Source organism: Ornithorhynchus anatinus, chromosome 2 (genome assembly GCF_004115215.2).
Source record: "Ornithorhynchus anatinus isolate Pmale09 chromosome 2, mOrnAna1.pri.v4, whole genome shotgun sequence".
Taxonomy (NCBI): Eukaryota; Metazoa; Chordata; class Mammalia; order Monotremata; family Ornithorhynchidae; genus Ornithorhynchus; species Ornithorhynchus anatinus.
The window spans coordinates 159,972,132-159,992,839 of record NC_041729.1 but is presented as its reverse complement, the minus strand read 5'-3'; the positions used below and the strand labels follow the sequence as shown (position 1 = coordinate 159,992,839).

Here is a 20,708-nt window from a genome sequence, read left to right as displayed (position 1 = left end):
CCCACAGTCACAGCTGACAAGTGGCAGAGCCGGGATTCGAACCTCTGACCTCTGACCTAAGGCTTTTATAACACGACTTGAAAGGCACCAAGAAAAATAAAACATGTAACCCCTTAAATACATATGACAATACATACTTAAATATGACAAACATACAGAGAAGCAGCATCGCCTAGTGGAGAGAACACAGGACCTGGGTTTCGATCCTGGCTCCGTCACTTGCCTGCTGGGTCACCCTGGGCAAGTTACTTTGTTTTTCTGTGCCTCAGTTATCTCATCTGTCAAACGGGGATTAAGACTTTGAGCCCCATGTGGGACAGGGACTGTGTCCGACCTCATTATCTTAGATCTACCCCAGTGCTTAGTACAGTGCCTGGCACATAGTAGGCGTTTAACAAATACCATTAACACAACAACTGGAAGTTTTTTCCTTTCCAGCAGTAATAATAATAATGGTGGTATTTGTTAAGGGCTTCCTAAGTGCAAAGCACTGTTCTAAGCACTGGGGGGGGGGGGGGAAGACAAGGTGATCAGGTTGTCCCACGTGGGGCTCATAGTTTTAATCCCCATTTTACGGATGAGGTCACTGAGGCACAGAGAAGTGAAGTGACTTGCTCAAAGTCACCCAGCTGGCAAGCGGGGTTAGAACCCATGACCTCTGACTCCCAAGCCCGGGCTCTTTCCACTGAGCCACGCTGCTTCTCTCTGAAGTGCTAAATTCTCCCTTCGGCCACTGGTTAATTTTTTTTGGTGGGGGCAGGGGGACGGCAGGGTTTTAAGTCTTAAGTTTTAAGTCCTGGAATGCCCTCCCTCCTCACCTCCGCCAAACTAACTCTTTTCCCCTCTTCAAAGCCCTACTGAGAGCTCACCTCCTCCAAGAGGCCTTCCCAGACTGAGCCTTTTCCCTCTGCTGCCCCTCTACCCCCTCTTCACCTCCCCTCAGCTAAGCCCCCTTTTCCACCCCCTTCCCTCTGTTCCTCCCCTCTCCTTTTCCCTCCCCTCAGCACTGTGCTCGTGCGCTCATTTGTATATATTTTTTATTACCCTATTTGTTAATGAGATGTACATCACCTTAATTCTATTTATTGCCATTGCTGTAATGGGATGTACATCCCCTTGATTCTATTGATTGCTAATGTTCTTGTCTGCCTGTCTCCCCCGATTCGACTGTAAGCCCGTCAATGGGCAGGGACTGTCTCTATCTGTTGCCGATTTGTACATTCCAAGTGCTTAGTACAGTGCTCTGCACATAGTAAGCGCTCAATAAATACTACTGAATGAATGAATGAAGTCTTAAGTCCTCCAAATTCCTTTGGAGAATGGGTCACAGATGGAGCACTCAATGATGCCTTTATGCAAATTGCTTCCACCAGCCCAATATTTAAGAAGTCCCGCCCTGCCCCGAGCCATTATGGAAATAATAATAATAACGTTGGTATTTGTTAAGCGCTTACTATGTGCAGAGCACTGTTCTAAGCGCTGGGGGAGATACAGGGTAATCGGGTCGTCCCACGTGAGGCTCACAGTCTTCATCCCCATTTTCCAGATGAGGTAACTGAGGCCCAGAGAAGTGAAGTGACTTGCCCACAGTCACACAGCTGACAAGGGGCAGAGCCGGGAGTCGAACTCATGACCTCTGACTCCCAAGCCCGGGCTCTTAGTGGGCCTCTGCTCTCTTCGAGGACTTTCTCAGGGTGGGGGTCAGAGAGTAAAGCGCTCCCCAAATACTTACCCTTGATCGTTTCTGATGGCTCCCATGACCCCCAGCACTAAGGGCCAGCCCGGGCCAAGGCTGTCGCCCTGGCTCTGCAGAATCTGCAGGACGCACTCCAGCTGCTTCAGGCGGATATCCGGATGGTTGATATTCGACATCTCCTTCAACGGATTTAATAAAAGCAATTGCAACCGCTGCAAGAAAGAGAACTCATTACGGAGAGAAGATGCTAACAAGAGATACTGCGCTTTTATGCACAGTTACAACCTAAAACCTACACTACAAATGAAAGCTTTCTTTATCCGTTCATTTGATAGTATTTATTGAGCGCTATGTGCAGAGCACTGTACTAAGCGCTTGGAATGTACAAATCGGCAACAGATAGACAGTCCCTGCCCATTGATGGGCTTACAGTCTAATCTTTATAATAATGTTGGTATTTGTCAAGCACTTACTATGTGCAGAGCACCGTTCTAAGCGCCGGGGTAGATACAAGGTAATCAGGTTGCCCCACGTGAGGCTGAGCGTCTTAATCCCCATTTTACAGATGAGGGAACCGAGGCACAGAGAAGTGAAGTGACTTGCCCACAGTCACACAGCTGACAAGTGGCAGAGCCGGGGTTGTCTGTCACCAAATTGGCCCATTATGAAGTCGCAAATGATGTACTTTCAAAGAATACATTCTGATTTATCTTCTGTTTTTTGAAAAACTTCTCCCTTATTTCTCCCGTATTTATCTCTGTCTAATGAGAGAAGCAGCGTGGCTCAGTGGAAAGAGCCCGGGCTTGGGAGTCAGAGGTCATGGGTTCGAATCCCGGCTCTGCCACTTGTCAGCTGTGTGACTGTGGGCAAGTCACTTCATTTCTCTGGGCCTCAGTTCCCTCATCTGTAAAATGGGGATGAAGACCATGAGCCTCACGTGGGATGACCTGATTACCCTGTATCTACCCCGGCGCTTAGAACAGTGCTCCGCACATAGTAAGCGCTTAACAAATACCAACATTAATTAATTAATGAAAAATCTCGTACTAACTCGTATTAATATAATGACCATTTACCTGTGACGCACAGACGCTGTCAATCGATAGTACTTTTGAGCATTTGCCAGAGTATGATCAAATTAGAAGGCATGATAATAATAACTACGGTACTTCATTCAAGTGGATTCAATCGAATTCACTGAGCACTTCCTATGTGCCAAGCACTGTTCTAAACGCTGACCTCAAGCAGGCCAAAATCTAATGAGGTAGACAAACACTAAAATGAATTTACAGCTGAGAGAAAATAGTCGAGTGAAAATCTATATACGTACGAGCGATTAGACCGTGAGCCCGTCATTGGGCAGCGACTGTCTCTATCTGTTGCCGAATTGTACATTCCAAGCGCTTAGAACAGTGCTCTGCACATAGTAAGTGCTCAATAAATACAATTGAATGATTGAAGGAGAGCAAACGGGGATTAGGGGGAGTGTGCTGTGGGTACCCAAGGTAATAATAATAATGTTGGTATTTGTTAAGCGCTTACTATGTGCCAAGCACTGTTCTAAGCGCTGGGGTAGACACAGGGGAATCAGGATGTCCCACGTGGGGCTCACAGTCTTAGTCCCCATTCTACAGATGAGGTAACTGAGGCACAGAGAAGTTAAGTGACTTGCCCAGTCACACAGCTGACAAGTGGCAGAGCTGGGATTCGAACTCATGACCTCTGACTCCAAAGCCCGTGCTTTTTCCACTGAACCACGCTGCTTCTCAAGGTACTAAGACAAGATGGAAGTTCTGAAAGTGGCGGTTGGTGGGGGAAGGGGAATAGGTTGTCGAGATTAGTGATTTAATTAGGGACAGCCTACCGAAAAATGTGATTTCAGAAAGGCCCGGAAGACGGGAAGGGCAGTGCGCTTAGTACAGTGCTCTGAACAAAGTAGGTGCTCAATAAGTGCCATCGATCGATTGACTGGTCGGTCAGATACCACCTGGGTCTTTTTGGGCCCAAATGGAAACTTAGGCCTTGTTGGAGCCTCGGGGTGAGCAAGTCTGGGTGTGCAGTTCAGATAATAATGTTGGTATCTGTTAAACACTTACTATGTGCATAGCACTGTTCTAAGCGCTGGGGGAGATACAGGGTCATCAGGTATTGTGTGTCTGCATGTGTGCACTGGGCTGGCGGGGGAGAAGGGTCACTTGTGGAGTGAGAACCTGGTTTTCGATGTAGCAACTGGGAGTCTGGCCACTGCGATTTCTACAGCGATCTGTGGAAATCTGTTGAAAGTGTTCTGAGGGAATACGAATTGGGTTTTATCGCTCTTCACCCAGAAGGAAGAAGAACAAGACTGTGAGCCTACTGTGGGCAGGGATGTCTCTATTTGTTGCTGAATTTTATTTTCCAAACGCTTGGTACAGTGCTCTGCACAGAGTAGGCGCTCAAAAATACGACTGAATGAATGAATAAATTTGGGAGAGGGTTCATATAGAGTCACAGAGTTGATTAAATGGTTCAAAAATACGATCTGACAAGGTTCGGGCACGGGTCTCAAAGGTAAGTTCTCAAAGGTGGTCGTGGATTCTAATCCCGGATCCGCCAACTATCAGCTGTGTGACTTTGGGCAAGTCATTTAACTTCTCTGTGCCTCGGTGACCTCATCTGTAAAATGGGGATTAAGTCTGTGAGCCCCAAGGGGGACAACCTGATCACCCTGTATGTTCCCCAGCACTTAGAGCAGTGCTTGGCGCACAGTAAGCGCTCAACAAATACCATCATTATTATTATGAAGGTCTCTTTCATTCAATTGCATTTATTGAGCGCTTACTGTGTGCTGAGCACTGTACTAAGTGCTTGGAATGTATAATTTGGCAACAGATCTTGTACACAGAGAGGACGGAACCAAGTTGTCCTCCAACGCCACTCAGTACAGAACAGGAGGAAAGGCCTTTAAAGGACCACAAGGAGGAATTGAGAGTAGATGCCTCGGGACCGTTCAATCCTGGATAGGAAGCCTGGGGCACCTGCTTCCCTAACGGTCTTCTTATCTGCCGGGGACGTCTACCGAGGGACACCGCTTGAAGCCGGGCCATGGGTAAAATCATCTCCTGGGGTCTGCGTCCACGGTTTTTCAAGACAACGCACACGGAACGCTACCTATCCGCGGAAAAAAATCGGCATTTGTGTACCCTGCTTTACAACCTTTATCTTTTTTTACTCTCCAAGAGATGGACAAGAAGGGACAAAAACAGGATGAGAAAGGACTCGGAATGCCATGATATATTTGACTTTTGGAGTACACAGCTTAACTTTTAAAGGATTTCAAATACACTCACGGGACTCTGCCCTGCCTCCAGCCTTCCCCCGATCAAGGTGTGTAGTAAAGGCAGGGGAGGGCCAAGTGGCAGAGAGGTGGGTAGGAGCCAGATTTGGGTTTTTTTTTTACTGATATTTGTTAAGCGCATACTATGGGTCAAGCACTGGGGTAGGTAGGTACAAGACAATTAGGGTGGACATAGTCCACATAGAACTCACAGTCAATGTCTGCAAGAGGAATTCCCATTTTTCCCATTTTAAAGATGAGGTTACCGGAGCATGGAAAAGTGAAGTGACTTGCCCAAGGACCCAGAGAAGACAAATGCAGAGCCAAGATTGGAAGCCAGCTCCTCTGATTCCTTCCTCTAGGCCCCGGTAGAATGCAAGCTCTCTGAGGGCAGGGAATGTGTTTGTTTACTGTTCTACTGTAATAATAATGTTGGTATTTGTTAAGCGCTTACTATGAGCAGAGCACTGTTCTAAGCGCTGGGGGAGATACAGAGGAATCAGGTTGTCCCATATGAGGCTCACAGTCTTAATCCCCATTTTACAGATGAGGTAACTGAGGCCCAGAGAAGTGAAGTGACTTGCCCACAGTCACACAGCTGACAAGTGGCGGAGCACGGATTCGAACCAATGATCTCTGACTCCCAAGCCCATGTAGCGCTTAGTACAGTGCTCTGTACAGTAAGCACGTAATAAATATGACTGACTGACTGAATGGGCCTCACTGCTGCTCAGAGACCACACCACGGCAGCTCCGTTCACCCCTGACGAACAGTGCTAGGTTAGCCATCCACTGAGGAGAGGGGCCGCTCCTTAGTGCCATTTCATTCAATCGTATCTATTGAGCGCTTAACACGAGCCTTCCCTCTGAGCTCAGATGGTGGAGACCTTAGGGAGCAAAAAAGACTTTCGGAACAAAACTGCCTTAGGCTTGTTCATTTCATGAAAGATAAAGGCTTCTTTCCCAAATCACCTGGTTTTGTGAGAGTGGAGGATCGTGATTAAAAGCCAATCCTGCTTTAATAAGTGAGGTTAAAGCTTCCGCTCCCCATTCTCTCATTCTAGAGTTCGGATGCTGGCAGACCTGAAGAAAAAGAACAATATACTCTTCAACATAATTTACAAATGAATTGATATGCTAAACATTTGGATTTCCATACCTCCATTTTATTTTTCGAAAGACCTCAATTCTCTTTAGCAGAAAAAATCAAAAATAAGGGACTGCCTGTCTTCATTAAAGCTATCCTTAATAGAAAACAAAGGAAATATATCCACAGGCAAACTTACCTTCTGAATAAAGGGGCAAGAGGAAAGCAGTAGAAAGAGACAAAAGGAATAAAGATGAAAACTAAGAAAACATTCACTTCCGAAAGCATCTTTTTTAAGACTATCCAATCAGACTGAACATAACCAAAACTCACCGGTATAAGATTGAGAAAAGCACTCTAGTCTCATGTTGAAATTCAGTGTTAGAATAAAAACGTGATTATTCATAATAGAATGCAAAAAGTGCTCAGTAAGTGCATCAATCGATCCTATTCACTGAGTGTTTCACTGTTTGCGGAGCACTGCAGCAGTAGTAATAGCATTAATTGGGTGCTTCCTGTGTGCACAGCACTCTACTAAACGCTGGGAAAGCATACCCAGGTGGGAATTAAAAGCAATCCCTGACTCTCGGGGCTCACAATCTAAAACGTGGCAATAATAGTTACACTTGCGGTATTTGTTAAGCACTTGCTATGTGCCGCAAACTTGTCTGCTGTGTGACCACAGGCAAATTGCTTCACTTTTTGTGTCTCAGTTACCCCACCTGCAGAATAGGGATTAAGACCGTGAGCCCCACGGCGACAGGGATTAAGTCCAAGTTGATTATCCTGCATCTACCCAGCACTTAGTACAGTGCCTGGCACATAGTAAGCGCATAACAAAAATCATTTAAAAAAAAAAAGCATGAAAAAACTGTGACAGATACAACATAACCAAAATGGACACCGTCCCCATCCCACTGGTGATTCTAGACTGTGAGGCCGTTGTGGGCCGGGACTGTCTCTATTTGTTGCTGAACTGCACTTTCCAAGCACTTAGTACAGTGCTCTGCACACAGTAAGCGCTCAGTAAATATGACTGAGTTGAATGAATGAATGAATGAATATGGGGCCCACAGCCGAAGGGAGAACAGGCGTTACACTTTAATACTCTCTTAAGAGCTATACTAAGCCCCTAAGAGAGTGCAGAGTTATATATATAATAATGTAGGCATGTTCCCTGTCCAAGAGGAGCTTACAGTCTAGAGAGGGAGACAAATATTAAAATAAAGCAAACGTTCATAAATGCTGCAGGGCTGAGGGGAGAATGAATTAAGTGCTAAAAGGGATGAAGAGGCACATGGGCAAGGACCGGAAGTCCTTGAGGAGTTGGGAGATGTGGACGGAGTGGATTTTATGAAAAATGATCCGGGCAGCAGAGTGAAGAATGGACTGGAGTGGGGAGAGACAGGAGGCTGGGAGGTCAGCAAGGAGGTCGATGCAGTAAATCAAGGCGGGGCAGGAAAACTGCTCGGAAGAGTGGAGCGGCAGTTTGGACGGAGAGGGAAGGGCGGATTCTAGAGACGTTGCGAAGGTCGGACAGACAGGGTTTGGAGGCAGAATGAATTTGCGAGTTACGAGAGAGATGAGTCGAGGATGATGCCAAAGTTACGGACTTGTGAGATGGGGAGGATGTTCGGGCTGTCTACACTGTTACGCGCTTACTATGTGCCAGGCACTGTACTCAACACCGGGTAGATACAGGGTAATCAGGTTGGACGTAGTCCCCGTCTCACAAGGGGCTCACCGTCTTAATCCCTGTTTTGCAGATGGGGTAACAGACACAGAGAAATGCAGTGACTCGCTCCTCAGGGTCACACAGCAGACAAGTGGCGGAGCCGGAATCGGGCTTCAGGTCCTCCTGATTCCCAGGCCCGTGCTCTATCTGCTGAGCCAAGCTGCTTCTCTGTACACCGTGAGCTCCACGCAGGCAGGGATTGCATCTCCCGACACTGCTGTGCTGCATTTTCCTAAGTGCTTAGTTTAATGCTCCGCACACAGTACGCACTCAAATACCACTGTTAAGCGCCTACGATATGCCGAGCACGGTACTAAGCACTGGGGGTAGCTACAATGAAAGCAGATCAGATACAGGCCCCGTCCAACGTAGGGCTCATTGTCTAAGGGGCAAAGTAGAGAGTAGCTATTTTATCCCCATTTTACAGATGAAGTAAGTGAGGCACAGAGAAGTTAAGTGACTTAATAATGTTGGTATTTGTTAAGCGCTTACTATGTTCAGAGCACTGTTCTAAGTGCTGGGTAGACACAAGGTGATCAGGTTGTCCCATGTGGGGCTATCTTAATCCCCATTTTACAGATGAGGTAACTGAGGCACAGAGAAGTTAAGTGACTTGCCCACAGTCACAGAGCTGACAAGTGGCAGAGCCGGGAGTCGAACCCATGACCTCTGACTCCAAAGCCCGGGCTCTTTCCACTGAGCCAGGGTCACACTTACAAGCAAGTGACAAAGCGAGGATTACAACAAAGGTCCTTGTTCTTTCCACTGGGCCAATGATGCTGCTTTTCATCCACCCCTTTTAGAAACAGCTCTATTTTAAATTTTGTATTAAAGCTATGATTAACAACCATATTTAATAATAATAATAACAATTAAGGTATTTGTTAAGCGCTTACTATGTGCAGAGCACTGTTCTAAAAACTGGGTTAGATACAGGGTCATCAGGTTGTCCCACGTGGGGCTCACATTTTTTAATCCCCATTTTTACAGATGAGGAAACTGAGGCACAGAGAAGTTAAGTGACTTGCCCAAGAACACACAGCAGACAAGTGGCGGAGTTGGGATTCAAACCTATGACCTCTGACGCCCAAGCCCGTGCTCTCTCCACTAAGCCACGCTGCTTCTCTGTTATCGAGCAGTTACTGTGAACCGTGCTTGGCATATAGTAAGCGCTTACCAAATGACATTATTGTTATTATTATTATTACTACTAAACGCTTGAGAATTGCCAGATATGTTCCCTGATCAGTGAGCTTACAGTCTAGAGAGGGAGACAGACACTGAAATGACATGTGGATAAGTACGTGAGTGCTGTGGAGACGAGGGTGAATATCAAGTACTTACGGGTAGAAACCCAAGAACGAGGGGGATGCCGAAGGGAGTGGGAGAAGACGAAGTGAGGGTCTAGTCGGGGAAGGCCTCCTGGAGGAGACGTGATTTCCATAAGGCTTTGAAGGTGGGCCAGTGATGGTCTATCAGACATGAAGAGGGAGAGATTTCCAGGCCAGAGGCAGGATGTGGGCGAGGGGTCCGTAGTGAGACGGACGAAATTGAAATACGGCGAGTAAGTTGGCAGCAGAGGGGCAAAGTGAACGTGCTGAGTTGTGGTACGAAATCAGAGACCTAAGTCAAAAGGAGCAGGGAGACTGAGTGCTTAAATGACAGGGAATTTCTGTTTGAGGTGGACGGGCAATCACCGGAGGTTCTAATAATAATAATAATAATGTTGGCATTTATTAAGCGCTTACTATGTGCAGAGCACTGTTCTAAGCGCTGGGGTAGATACAGGGTAAGCAGGTTGTCCCACGTGAGGCTCACAGTTAATCCCCATTTTACAGATGAGGTAACTGCGGCACAGAGGAGTTAAGTGACTTGCCCACAGTCACACAGCTGACAAGTGGCAGAGCTGGGAATCGAACCCATGACCTCTGACTCCGAAGCCCAGGCTCTTTCCACTGAGCCGCGCCGCTTCCCCACTGAGCCACGCTTCTAGAGTGGGGAAACATGAACTGGCCTTTTTTGTTTAGAAAAACGATCCAAGCAGCAGACTGGGGTATGGACCGGAATGGGGAGAGACAGGAAGCAGAGAGGTCAGCAAAGAGGCTGATAGAGAAATCAAGGCAGGAGAGAGGTTTTTTAATTAACACGATAGTAGTTTGGATGGAGAGGAAAGGGCAGATCCTAGAGGTGTTGCGAAGGTAGAACCGACAAGATACGGAATCCCTGAATATATGGGTTGAATGAAGTGAGTCGAGGACGGTGCCATGATTATGGACTTTTGAGGCAGGGAGGATTGTGGTACCGCCTACAATGATGGGAAAGTCATGGGGAAAATAGGTTTTGAGTGGGAAGATGAGTTCACAAAGGGCACAGTGAGGTAGCTCACAATGAAGTAAATTGCTGGTTGTGCTAATTTTATCATAGTTCTACTGCAAGGGTTCATATTTTCCTTACTTTATCAAACATTTCCTTGGATACCGATTTATAAAACTGTGTTTCTTCATGTAATTCATAGGGTGTGAAATGTATGGAATTGTTGCCCTCCTCTTAGAAAACATAATTCTGACTTGCATCACAGAGTGTGAAACAATTAATGGTATTTATTGAGTGCTTACTGTGTGCAGAGCATGGAACTAAGTGCACGGTAGAGTATGATATAATAGAGTAATGGTAGACACAACTACTGCACTCAGGGAGTTTATAATCTAGCCAAATGGTACAGGGTAAGATTATTCTGTTTTTTGAAATATATTAAAACACCGAAATTCTCACACCAATTAATAAAGGGTCGTTTTCTACCTTATACCATAGTAGTGGGAAAATACTTTTGGAGTGGATATAAATGGTACTTTTAAATATGCCGAAAATAAACCGCAGCTGTTCCTACCAAGAACTTGAAGATCTGTGCTCTGGATCTGCCACTGAAATACTCTTTGAAAAGAGGGCAGAATCAGTGAACTCTAGGAACTGGAATAAACCTCCAGTCAGAATTTTGCTACAAAACCTGTTCTACTTCTCTGCTAAGAGGTCTAAAAAGCTCAGAGAAAATTTGTAGGAATTCTTAAGAAGATTCCGAGTGAAATGCTTAGTGCCATTCAGCTCCGGCCTCTCGCTCCCTTTCCGAGCCAATACCTGGAGCGTATCTGGATGGTCCGGGTCTCCCAGACACGCACCTGTGCACTGTGGAACGGGGTGGAATGAGGGACAAGGCTGGATTTGGAGTCGCTGACTATAGGTGCCCTACCCCTCTATGGACCCACCAAAGAGCGCAGGCCTGGAGCTACATCTGAGGCCACCAGATCTAGATCGAGAGAGATGCCGCCCCTATTTCTCCCTTGCCCCCCTGCCCCACCGAATGGCGCACCCTAAGCGGGCCCGAAAGCCTTGGGCTACGGGGACTCGGGCGGGAGGGGAGCCTCGCCTCCCCGACACCGGGCCCGGTTCCCCCGAATTACCCCCCGAGGTCAGTCAGTCCGGCCACTGTCACCAGCCCTGGCTGGAGGGGTGCTGTCGGGGAATCTACTGCAGAGGGGGCCGGCCCCCTGGCCACCGCTGTGGGAGACCCCTGCTTCTGCCCCCTACACAGACAATGACTCTCCCGCCCTTCAAAGCCTTACTGAAGACACGGCTCTTCCAGAGACCTTCCCTAAACCCTCCTTTCCCCTTCATCGCCCTGACTTGCTCCCCTTTCTTCACTCCCCCGTTCCAGCCCCACAGCACTTATGTGTTATATGACTTATCTGTCATTTATTTATTTACATTAATACCTGTCTCCGTCTCTAGACTGTAAGCTCGTTGTGGGCAGGGAATATGTCTATTATAGTGTTCTACTGGACTCTCCCAAGTGCTTAGTACAGCGCTCCGCACACAGTAAGCGCTCAATAAATACGACTGACTGACCGACAAAGCCAACTACGCCGAAATGCCAGAAACAGGAGCGTTCTCGTCCCGCAGACGAGCCCCTTGGCCTAACCCAATCCATCGGTCCATCAACCGACTGTATTTATTGAGCGCTCACTGCGTGCCATGCACTGGACAAGGAGCTTGGTAGAATACCATGTGAGTATGTAGATGTAATCCCTGCCCACAGGGAGCTTACAGACTAGATCCCTGCTCCCACCAAAACAGAACATTATCTGTAGGTACAAGGCACGGAAGCGGTGAAGAAAAATCAGCAAGTGTCCGGGTGTCACGATCAATCGATTTGGACCGATTGGCTTACCTCTAGAAGATGGCCAGTTAGGGGTCTCCACAGAATTTCTATTCTGTGCATGTTCACTAGGCCTGTTTCAAGCAACTTGGCAACTGCAAAGAGAGATGGCTCCTAAGGGAAAAAAAAAAGGGTATACTTTGATCATGCCAATAAAAGAAGGCGAATAACAGAAAAAATATACATGGAATTAGCAGAGAATGAGCTCACTCCTTTACTGTTGGTGTCCCTCAAGGCTCTGCTCTGATTCCTCTGCTCAACTCCCTCTGTCCTCTTTCACTTAACCCCTCTCGCCCACTTCAATAATAATAATAATGGTATTTGTTAGCGCTTACTATGTGCTGGGGTAGGTACAAGATAATCGGTTTGGACACAGTCCCTCTCCCACACAGGACTCACAGTCTTAAGCCCCATTTTACAGATGAGGGAACTGAGGCTCAGAGAAGTTAAGTGACTTGCCCAAGATCTCCCAGCAGAAAAGGGGCAGAGGCGGCATTCGAGCCCATGATCTTTACAATCTTGGATTCCCTCCTGCCTCCACGTTATCTTCCCAAGGATGAACCGCTGGCATCTTAAACTCATCTTGTCCACGGCTGAACCCCTCGCCTTCCATCTTAAACCTTTCTCTACCCGTCCCATCACTGTCGACAAAGCCACTGTCCTTCCTGTCCCAGAACCTTGCAATATCGGTGTGACCTTTGACTCCTTCCTGCCTTTACCGCCCTCTCTAAATCACTCTCTAAATCCTGTCGGTTCCGTCTCTTCAATATTTCATACACTGTCCCCTTCATCGCCACCTTTATCATTTGCCCTCATCGACCTTCCAGCTGGACAACCACAACATAACAATCAGTTTACTGAAAGCCTAGTGAGTCACAAGCACTGAGTTAAGCTCTTGGGAGAGCACAAGGGAAACAAAACACATGGGAATAGGCATTTGGTACTTGCCCTCTCTCAACCCCATGGTACTTGTGTACATACTTATAAGTTATATACTATAAATTTTTTATTTATCTTAATGTCTATCTCCCCCCACCCCCAACGCCAACTGTAAACTCACAGTCGGCAGGGAACGTGACTCTCAACTCTGTTGCTATACTGAATTCTCCCAAGTGCTTGGTATAGTGTTTTGTGCACAGTAAAGGCTCAGTAAATGTTACTGACTGACTGATTGTTAGGCAGAGGGGTTGGTTAGGAGGAGACAGTTTGGATGGAGAGGAAGCAGGGGATTGTGGAGATATTGTGGAGGAAGAAATGTCACGTAGCATAAATACACTAAAAAGGGGAGCCAATGGAGACAGGGAGAATTGTGAGAATATGACACTGGACTCCCTCAGACCTCTCCTCTATACAGCTATTCAATATCTGTTGTCGAATTGTACATTCCAAGCGCTTAGTACAGTGCTCTGCCCATAGTAAGCACTCAATAAATGAATAAATACTATGGAATGAAATCAACTTGTTAAAATGCCTAAGATTTTTTAATAGGTCATCTTCCATAAAACTGCATTTCTCTTCAAAGACTCCAGTCTTCCTAATTACGTCATCCCTTCAGCCTCCCTGGTGTTTAACTATTTGCCAGAGTTTGTTTTTACAATCTGTAGGGTCTTACCCTTTTACCTATCGTTTGCCATCTGTGTCTGTTGCTCTTCCCATTAAACTGTAAACTCCCCTAGAGCAAGGACCCTATCTTTTACTTTTACTATACCTTCCCCGCCACCAGGATGATGGTCTGCTCTTGTGTTTATAAGAAAAAATGCTGCTGAGGATAATAACAATAATGAATATCTAGCTAGGAGTGCTAAGCAGTAATCTTTAGTGCTCAAAAATCTGTAACCATTAAAAACAACAGGTACTCTATTGGGCTCTCATTCTCACTTCATTTCATTCAAATGAGTTGTAAAACCTCATTTTACCATTCTATGTATAAAATATGTGCTGTCATCAAGGAGCTATGTCTTTCTCAAAGCCCTTCATGATTCTTTACTTAACACAACTCTTACTTCCTCTCCGGATGCTATGATGGCACAATTAGTGTTAGGAATCCCTAGGACTTATAACAATAATAACGATACTAGTAATGTGGTATTTGTTAAGTGCTTACTATGTGCCAACCACTGTATTAATGCCATCAGGTCAGACGGATCCTGTCCTACATGAGGCTCACAGTCTAAGTGCACATGGGTTGGGGGAGAGAACAGGTATGGAATCCCTATTTTACGGATGAGGAGAAGCTCAGAGAAGATACGTGACTTGCCCGAGGTCCCACAGCAGGCCCGTGGCAGAGTCAGGATTAGAACTCAGGTCGTCCGCCTCCAGACCAGTACCAGTTCCACAAGGAACTAGTGGAGAAGCAGCGTGGCTCAGTGGAAAGAGCCCGGGCTTGGGAGTCAGAGATCAGGGGTTCGAATCCAGGCTCTGCCGCTTGTTAGCTATGAGACTGTGGGCAAGTCACTTCACTTCTCTGTGCCTCAGTGACCTCATCTGTAAAATGGGGATGAAGACTGTGAGCCTCATGTGGGACAACCTGATTACCCTGCATTCATTCATTCATTCAATAGTATTTATTGAGCGCTTATTACGTGCAGAGCACTGCACTAAGCGCTTGGAATGTACAAATCGGCAACAGATAGAGACAGTCCCTGCCCACTGACGGGCTTACAGTCTAATCGGGGGAGACAGGCAGACAAAAACAACAGCAATCAATAGAATCAAGGGGATGTACATCTCATTAAAACAACGGCAATAAATAGAATCAAGGTGACGTACATCTCATTAACAAAATAAATAGGGTAATAAAAAATATATACAAATGAGCGGACGAGCGCAGTGCTGAGGGGAAGGAAAAGGAGGGGGGAGGAACAGAGGGAAAGGGGGGGAAAAGGGGGCTTAGCTGAGGGGGGGTGAAGAGGGGGTAGAGGGGCAGCAGAGGGAGCAGAGGGAAAAGGCTCAGGCTGGGAAGGCCACTTGGAGGAGGTGAGCTCTGTATCTACCCCAGCGCTTAGAACAGTGCCGAGCACACAGTAAGCGCTTAACAAATACCAACTTTATTATTACAAGGCCACGGTGCTCGTTGATTTAGACGGGACCTTGTTCTGAAGTCAAAAATAGGACCAATATCTTCTTCCTATTCCCACCCCAATTAGTCTTAGAAACACAGGTCACATTAAGCATCATCCCTTCTGGTAATCCTTGAGTAATCGGAAGACGATTACCAAGCTGGGAGTCTTCCCTTGGGAACGACGGACGAGCCTTGGTCTGTAGATTTGAGGAACGAGAGCTGCAGGAAGGCACTGATTCTAGCGCTAGTGGTTTGTGCAGCACCATTTACTCACTCTCTCTTCCTCAGCAGTCGAGTTCCCACTCTGGAATGCAGCGCGACAAGCCAGTGACAGGCAGGGTTGCCTCAGGCTGGCACATGCACACCGAGTTTCTTAATAATAACAATAATAACAATAATGTTGGTATTTGTTAAGCGCTTACTACGTGCAGAGCACTGTTCTAAACGCTGGAGTAGACACAGGGGAATCAGGTTGTCCCACGTGAGGCTCACAGTCTTAATCCCCATTTTACAGATGAGGTAACTGAGGCACAGAGAAGTAAAGTGACTTGCCCACAGTCACTTCTTCACACGCGGTCCCCAATTCTGGCCAAACCGGCCACTGGATACTGCCAGAGGACTGGTGCCTAAGACCACGAGAGGCATGCCTTTGCCTCGGAAGGAGACGCAGCATGGCTCAGTGGAAAGAGCCCGGGCTTGGGAGTCAGGGGTCATGGGTTCGAATCCCAGCTCTGCCACTTAATAATAATAATAATGTTGGTATTTGTTAAGCGCTTACTATTTGCAGAGCACTGTTCTAAGCGCTGGGGTAGACACAGGGGAATCAGGTTGTCCCATGTGGGGCTCACAGTCTTAATCCCCATTTTACGGATGAGGTAACTGAGGCCCAGAGAAGTGAAGTGACTTGCCCACAGTCCCACAGCTGACAAGTGGCAGAGCTGGGATTCGAACCCATGACCTCTGACTCCAAAGCCCGGGCTCTTTCCACTGAGCCACGCTGCTTCACTTGTCAGCTGTGTGACTGTGGGCAAGTCACTTAACCTCTCTGTGCCTCAGTTACCTCATCTGTAAAATGGGGATGAACACTGTGAGCCTCACGTGGGACAACCTGATTACCATCTATCTATCCCAGCGCTCAGAACAGTGCTCTGCACATAGTAAGCGCTTAACAAATACCAACATTATTAACCACTAAGGGCCTCGCTACCCTTAGCTGGGCAGCTATTTTTCAGGATTCCTGCAGGGTCTCTCCCCCTCAAGGAATGCCCTGGGCGTCTCCTTAGTCAGAAACCTTCAGCACGGATGGCACAGCCCCTGCAGGAAGAACTATGACTAGACAAGCAAACCGGTCTAGATGGAACAACATGGGCCTGGAAGTCAGTTGGACCTGAGTTCTAATCCCAGCCCCACCCCTTGTCTGCTATGTGACCTTGGGCAAGTCACTTCACTTCCTATGTGCCTCAGTTACCTCATCTGTCAATTGGGAAAAAACGCTGTGAGGCCCATGTGCAACAGGGACTGTGTCCAAGCTGTGTTACCTTGTGTCTGTCCCAGCGTTTAGGACACTGTCTGGCACATAGTAAGCATTTAACCAATACCACTTAAAAAACAAAAGCAAAACAAAACCCCTAAATTTCTAGTGTTCTTCCCACTGGACCAAAAGCAGGGCTACAAGAATGTGATAATCCTTTCCAAATCCTACACTCTAATAATCAACAGTACGTCCGGCCGAACCAGATGCTACATAAATTTCACTTGGAGAAACAGGAAATTTGAACTTCCTATGTTCCAATACACAGGGCCCGATAAAAAGGACAGGGCTGTATACAATTTTGCACAGACTTTTAAAAAAGTATGTCTATGGAAGTCTGGAGGACATAGTGAACAACTCTCCAAAAATGCATTCTCAAAATTTTTTTAAGTCCACAAATTCATTACTATAGCTACAGCCTATGATGTAATGCTTTGAGCCTTTGACAAGCTACGCAATTTGTGGATTTAATGATCGTTTAGTTGACGGCATATTCTCCAACCCCATCATGAGATTCTAAAGCTTCCTCCCCCACTTCACTCCCTGATCTGAAGTGCCAGGCAACATCACGAATGGACTTTAGGATGAGAGAAGCAGAGTAGCCTAGTGGAAAGGGCACGGGCCTGGGAGTCGGATAATCAGGGCTCTAATGCCGACTCTGACAATTGCCTGTGTGATCTTGGGCAAGTCTCTTCGCTTCGTTGTGCCTCAGTCTCCTCTACTATAAAATGGGGATTCAACGCCTGTTCTCCCTCCTACTTAGACTGTGAGCCCCAAGTGGGACAGGGATTTTGTCCAGTGAAATGAATCTGCATCTACCCCAGTGCTTGATAAGTGCTTAACAAACACAATTATTATGCATAACAGCACGGGCCCGGGAGTCAGAAGGCCATGGGTTCTAATCCCGACTCCGTCCCTTGTCTGCTGTGTGGCCCTGGGCAAGTCACTTCACTTCTCTGTTCCCCAATTTACCTCATCTGTAAAATGGGGATTAAGACTGTGAGCTCCGTGCGGGACAGGGACTGTGTCCAACCTGATTTGCTTGCATCCACCCAGCACTGAGTACAGTGCCTGGCCCATAGTAAGGCTTAACAAATACCAATATTATTATTATTATTAATAATAATTCTAAGCTCTGGACACAGAATTTCTGTTACAGAGTCATCGAAAGACTAATTTAAAGAAAAATCAAGTTTCGCATCTTTTGCAACCCATCCCGTTTTTAAGATACAAGGACAAAATTCTCTACCTTGTTGTTTCCATAGGCCATATCCATTGCTTCCAGTGACAAAGAACAGAGGGCATTTATTAAATGATGTAAGGACACATCATCAAGATACCTACAATAAAAAGGGTGAGGTGAGCCAATACTATTCTGTAAACTAAAGATGGGGAAAACGAATAATTCCATCAATAAAGTCTCTTACTGGGAACTTTCAAATAATCTGGAAAGTATGTTGGAAATTACTGGTAAATCAGTCATCACTGCTGTGGTAAGAACCTAATGGAGGAAACAGAGAAAATGAATGAATAAAATAGAGTAAATTCTGCACATTTATTGAATTGAGACAAATGACCGATACTCACTGTGCTGGGCCCTTCCACAGCTCTTCCGGGTTTTAAGGCACCCCCACTGCCAGGTTTCAATCCAAGAATCCACACAAGATGCTGCAATTCCAAGTAACACATTTCAAACAGAAGTACGGAAATTCACATTCTAACTCTTAAACAAAACTGAATTTTTAAAATTGCTCTCCTTGCTGACCCACCTACACCAGAGTATTTCAACAGGTGAGGCCGCAATTATGATGCCCGAAAGGGACAGATGCTGGGAATGTCAGAAAAAGGAGCAGCAGGAGAAAAGGGAGTGCTCTGCTCAATGCCTAAGGGACTTGAAGCATAACGAGAGCAGGGCTCTTTTTCAAAAAAATGGAATTTGCTAATCATATTTACTGAGCGTTTATTACGTGCAGGGTATTGTACTAAGCACTGGGGAAATTACAGGCACATTCCCTGCCCACAACAAGCTTACAGTCTAAGTGCTTACCAAGTGCCTGGCACTGAACTAAGCATTGGAGTAGATAACTAATCAGGTTGGACATAATCCATGACCTATAGGGGGCTTCCAGTCTTAACCCCCATTTTGCAGATGAGGGAACTGAGGCACAGAAGTGAAGTGACCTGCCTAAGGTCACCCAGCAGACAAGTGGTGGAGCTGAGGTTAGAACCCAGGTCCTCTGACTCTCGGGCCCGTTCTCTTTTGCATTAGGCGACACTGCTCTCTTAGCACTTACAGACTGCCTACAGATGCTCTCTATTCAACCGGGACAACTCAGCCTCATGGAGTATCTCTCGGTATGGCTAAGTTGCAGGAGGTTGGCTGGTTTAGGGCTGAATGGGGGAGAGGGCACAAAAAATAGGAGGGGAGGGGAGGGCATAACAGATTGGGAGAAGAGTCCAGGTGAAAATGAATCATCTTGGGGTGTTCTTTAATTCACATTTATTGAGCGCTTACTGTGTGCAGGGTAAGCGCTTGGGAGAGTACAACAGAATATTAAACAGTGACATTCGCTGCTCACAATCAGCTTGCAGGCTACTGCAGGGGAGACAGACATCATTACAGATAAATAAAACTACAGATATGTACATTAAGTGCTATGGGGCCGGGAGCGGGGAAGAGCAAAGGGAGCGAGTCAGGGAGCTGCAGACGGCAGTGGGAGCAAAAGTAGGACTTAGTCTGGGAAGGCCTCTTGGAAGATATGTACCTTCAATAAGGCTTCGAAGAGGGGGGAGGGTAAGTGCCGGTCAGATTTGAGGAGGGAGGGCGTTCCGGGCCAGAAACAGGGTGTGGGCCAGGGGTCGGCAACGAGACAGGCGAGATGGCGACACAGTGAGAAGTTGGCGGAGTAGTGAAGTGTGTGGGTTGGGTTGTAGATGGAGAGAAGTGAAGTGAGGTAAGCGGAGGCTTTAAAGCTTTAAAGTCAACGGTGAGGAGTTTTTGTTTGATGTGGAGGTAGATGGGCAACCACTGGAGTTTTCTGAGGAGTGGGGTGACAGGTCCTGAACGTTTTGGTAGAAAAATGACCTGCGCAGCAGAGTGAAGTATGGACTAGAGTGGGGAGAGACAGCAGGCCGGGAGGTCTGCAAGGAGGCCGATGCTATAATCCAGGCGGGATAGGATGAGCGACCGTATTAACGTGGTAGCGGTCTGGATGGAGAGGAAAGGACGGATTTTAGTGGCGTTGTGAAGGTGGGACCGACAGGGTTTGATAATGGATTGAATATGGGGACTGAAACACAGAGAGGAGTCAGGGATAAAGCTGAGGTTACGGGTTTATGAGACGGGAAGGAAGGCGGTGCCATCTACAGCGATGGGCAAGTCGGGGGAGGACGGGGTTTGGGTGGGAAGCTACGGAGATCGGTTTTGGTCATATTAAGTTTGAGGTGACGGGAGGATAACCAAGTAGAGATGTCCTGAAGAGCAGGAGGAGATGCAAGACTGGAGAGAGGGAGTGAGATCGGGGGAGGAGACGTAGATATGGGTATCATCCGTACAGAGGTGGTAGTTGAAGACTTGGGAGCAAACGAGGTCTCCAAGGGAGTGGGCGTAGACGGAAAATAGGAGGGGACCCAGAACTGAACCCTGAGAGACCCCCACAGTTAGGGGGTGGGATGCAGAGGAGCCCACGAATGAGGCGGTTTCTAGAGCAATTCATCGGTGAAACTCACTGAGCGCTTACTGTGTGCACAGCACTGTTCTGTGCACTTGGAAGAGTACGCAACCGAGTCGGTAGACACATTCCCTGCCCACTTCAAGCTAACAGTCTAGAGGGGGTGGTAAACCTTAATATAAATAAAAATAGTACAGATAAAGGAAAATAAAGCAGACAGAAGACTACTGATCTATACCACACCTGCAGAGTTGCCAAGACCAGTTGCCACGACGTTCCAAGCACGGCTCCGTGACAGTGAGCCAAATTAAGTAAAGTCCTCATACACTGGATATTTTTGGAAGTCAGCTAAAGATGAAAAAGATACGATTTTGAGTTGTTCGAAGCGTTTCGTTTTCGTT

The 20,708-nt window shown here is 46.8% G+C and overlaps 1 protein-coding gene across 5 annotated transcripts in view; it reads right to left on the bottom strand.

Moving 5' to 3' along the window:
• Positions 1–20,708, bottom strand: part of MON2 (MON2 homolog, regulator of endosome-to-Golgi trafficking) — a 157,532-nt gene that overhangs the window by 65,263 nt on the left and 71,561 nt on the right. For 3 of the 5 annotated variants that reach the window (XM_029053129.1, XM_029053141.1, XM_029053158.1), the window contains 8 exons: positions 20,551–20,655; positions 18,224–18,304; positions 18,064–18,137; positions 17,886–17,976; positions 12,057–12,158; positions 6,299–6,301; positions 5,985–6,095; positions 1,733–1,908 (listed from right to left, as the gene is read on the bottom strand). In XM_029053129.1, the coding sequence (XP_028908962.1) occupies positions 1,733–1,908; positions 5,985–6,095; positions 6,299–6,301; positions 12,057–12,158; positions 17,886–17,976; positions 18,064–18,137; positions 18,224–18,304; positions 20,551–20,655 (743 nt within the window). The remainder of the gene's footprint in view (positions 1–1,732; positions 1,909–5,984; positions 6,096–6,298; positions 6,302–12,056; positions 12,159–17,885; positions 17,977–18,063; positions 18,138–18,223; positions 18,305–20,550; positions 20,656–20,708) is intronic. The other 2 variants (XM_029053136.1, XM_029053151.1) reach the window with 1 other exon arrangement.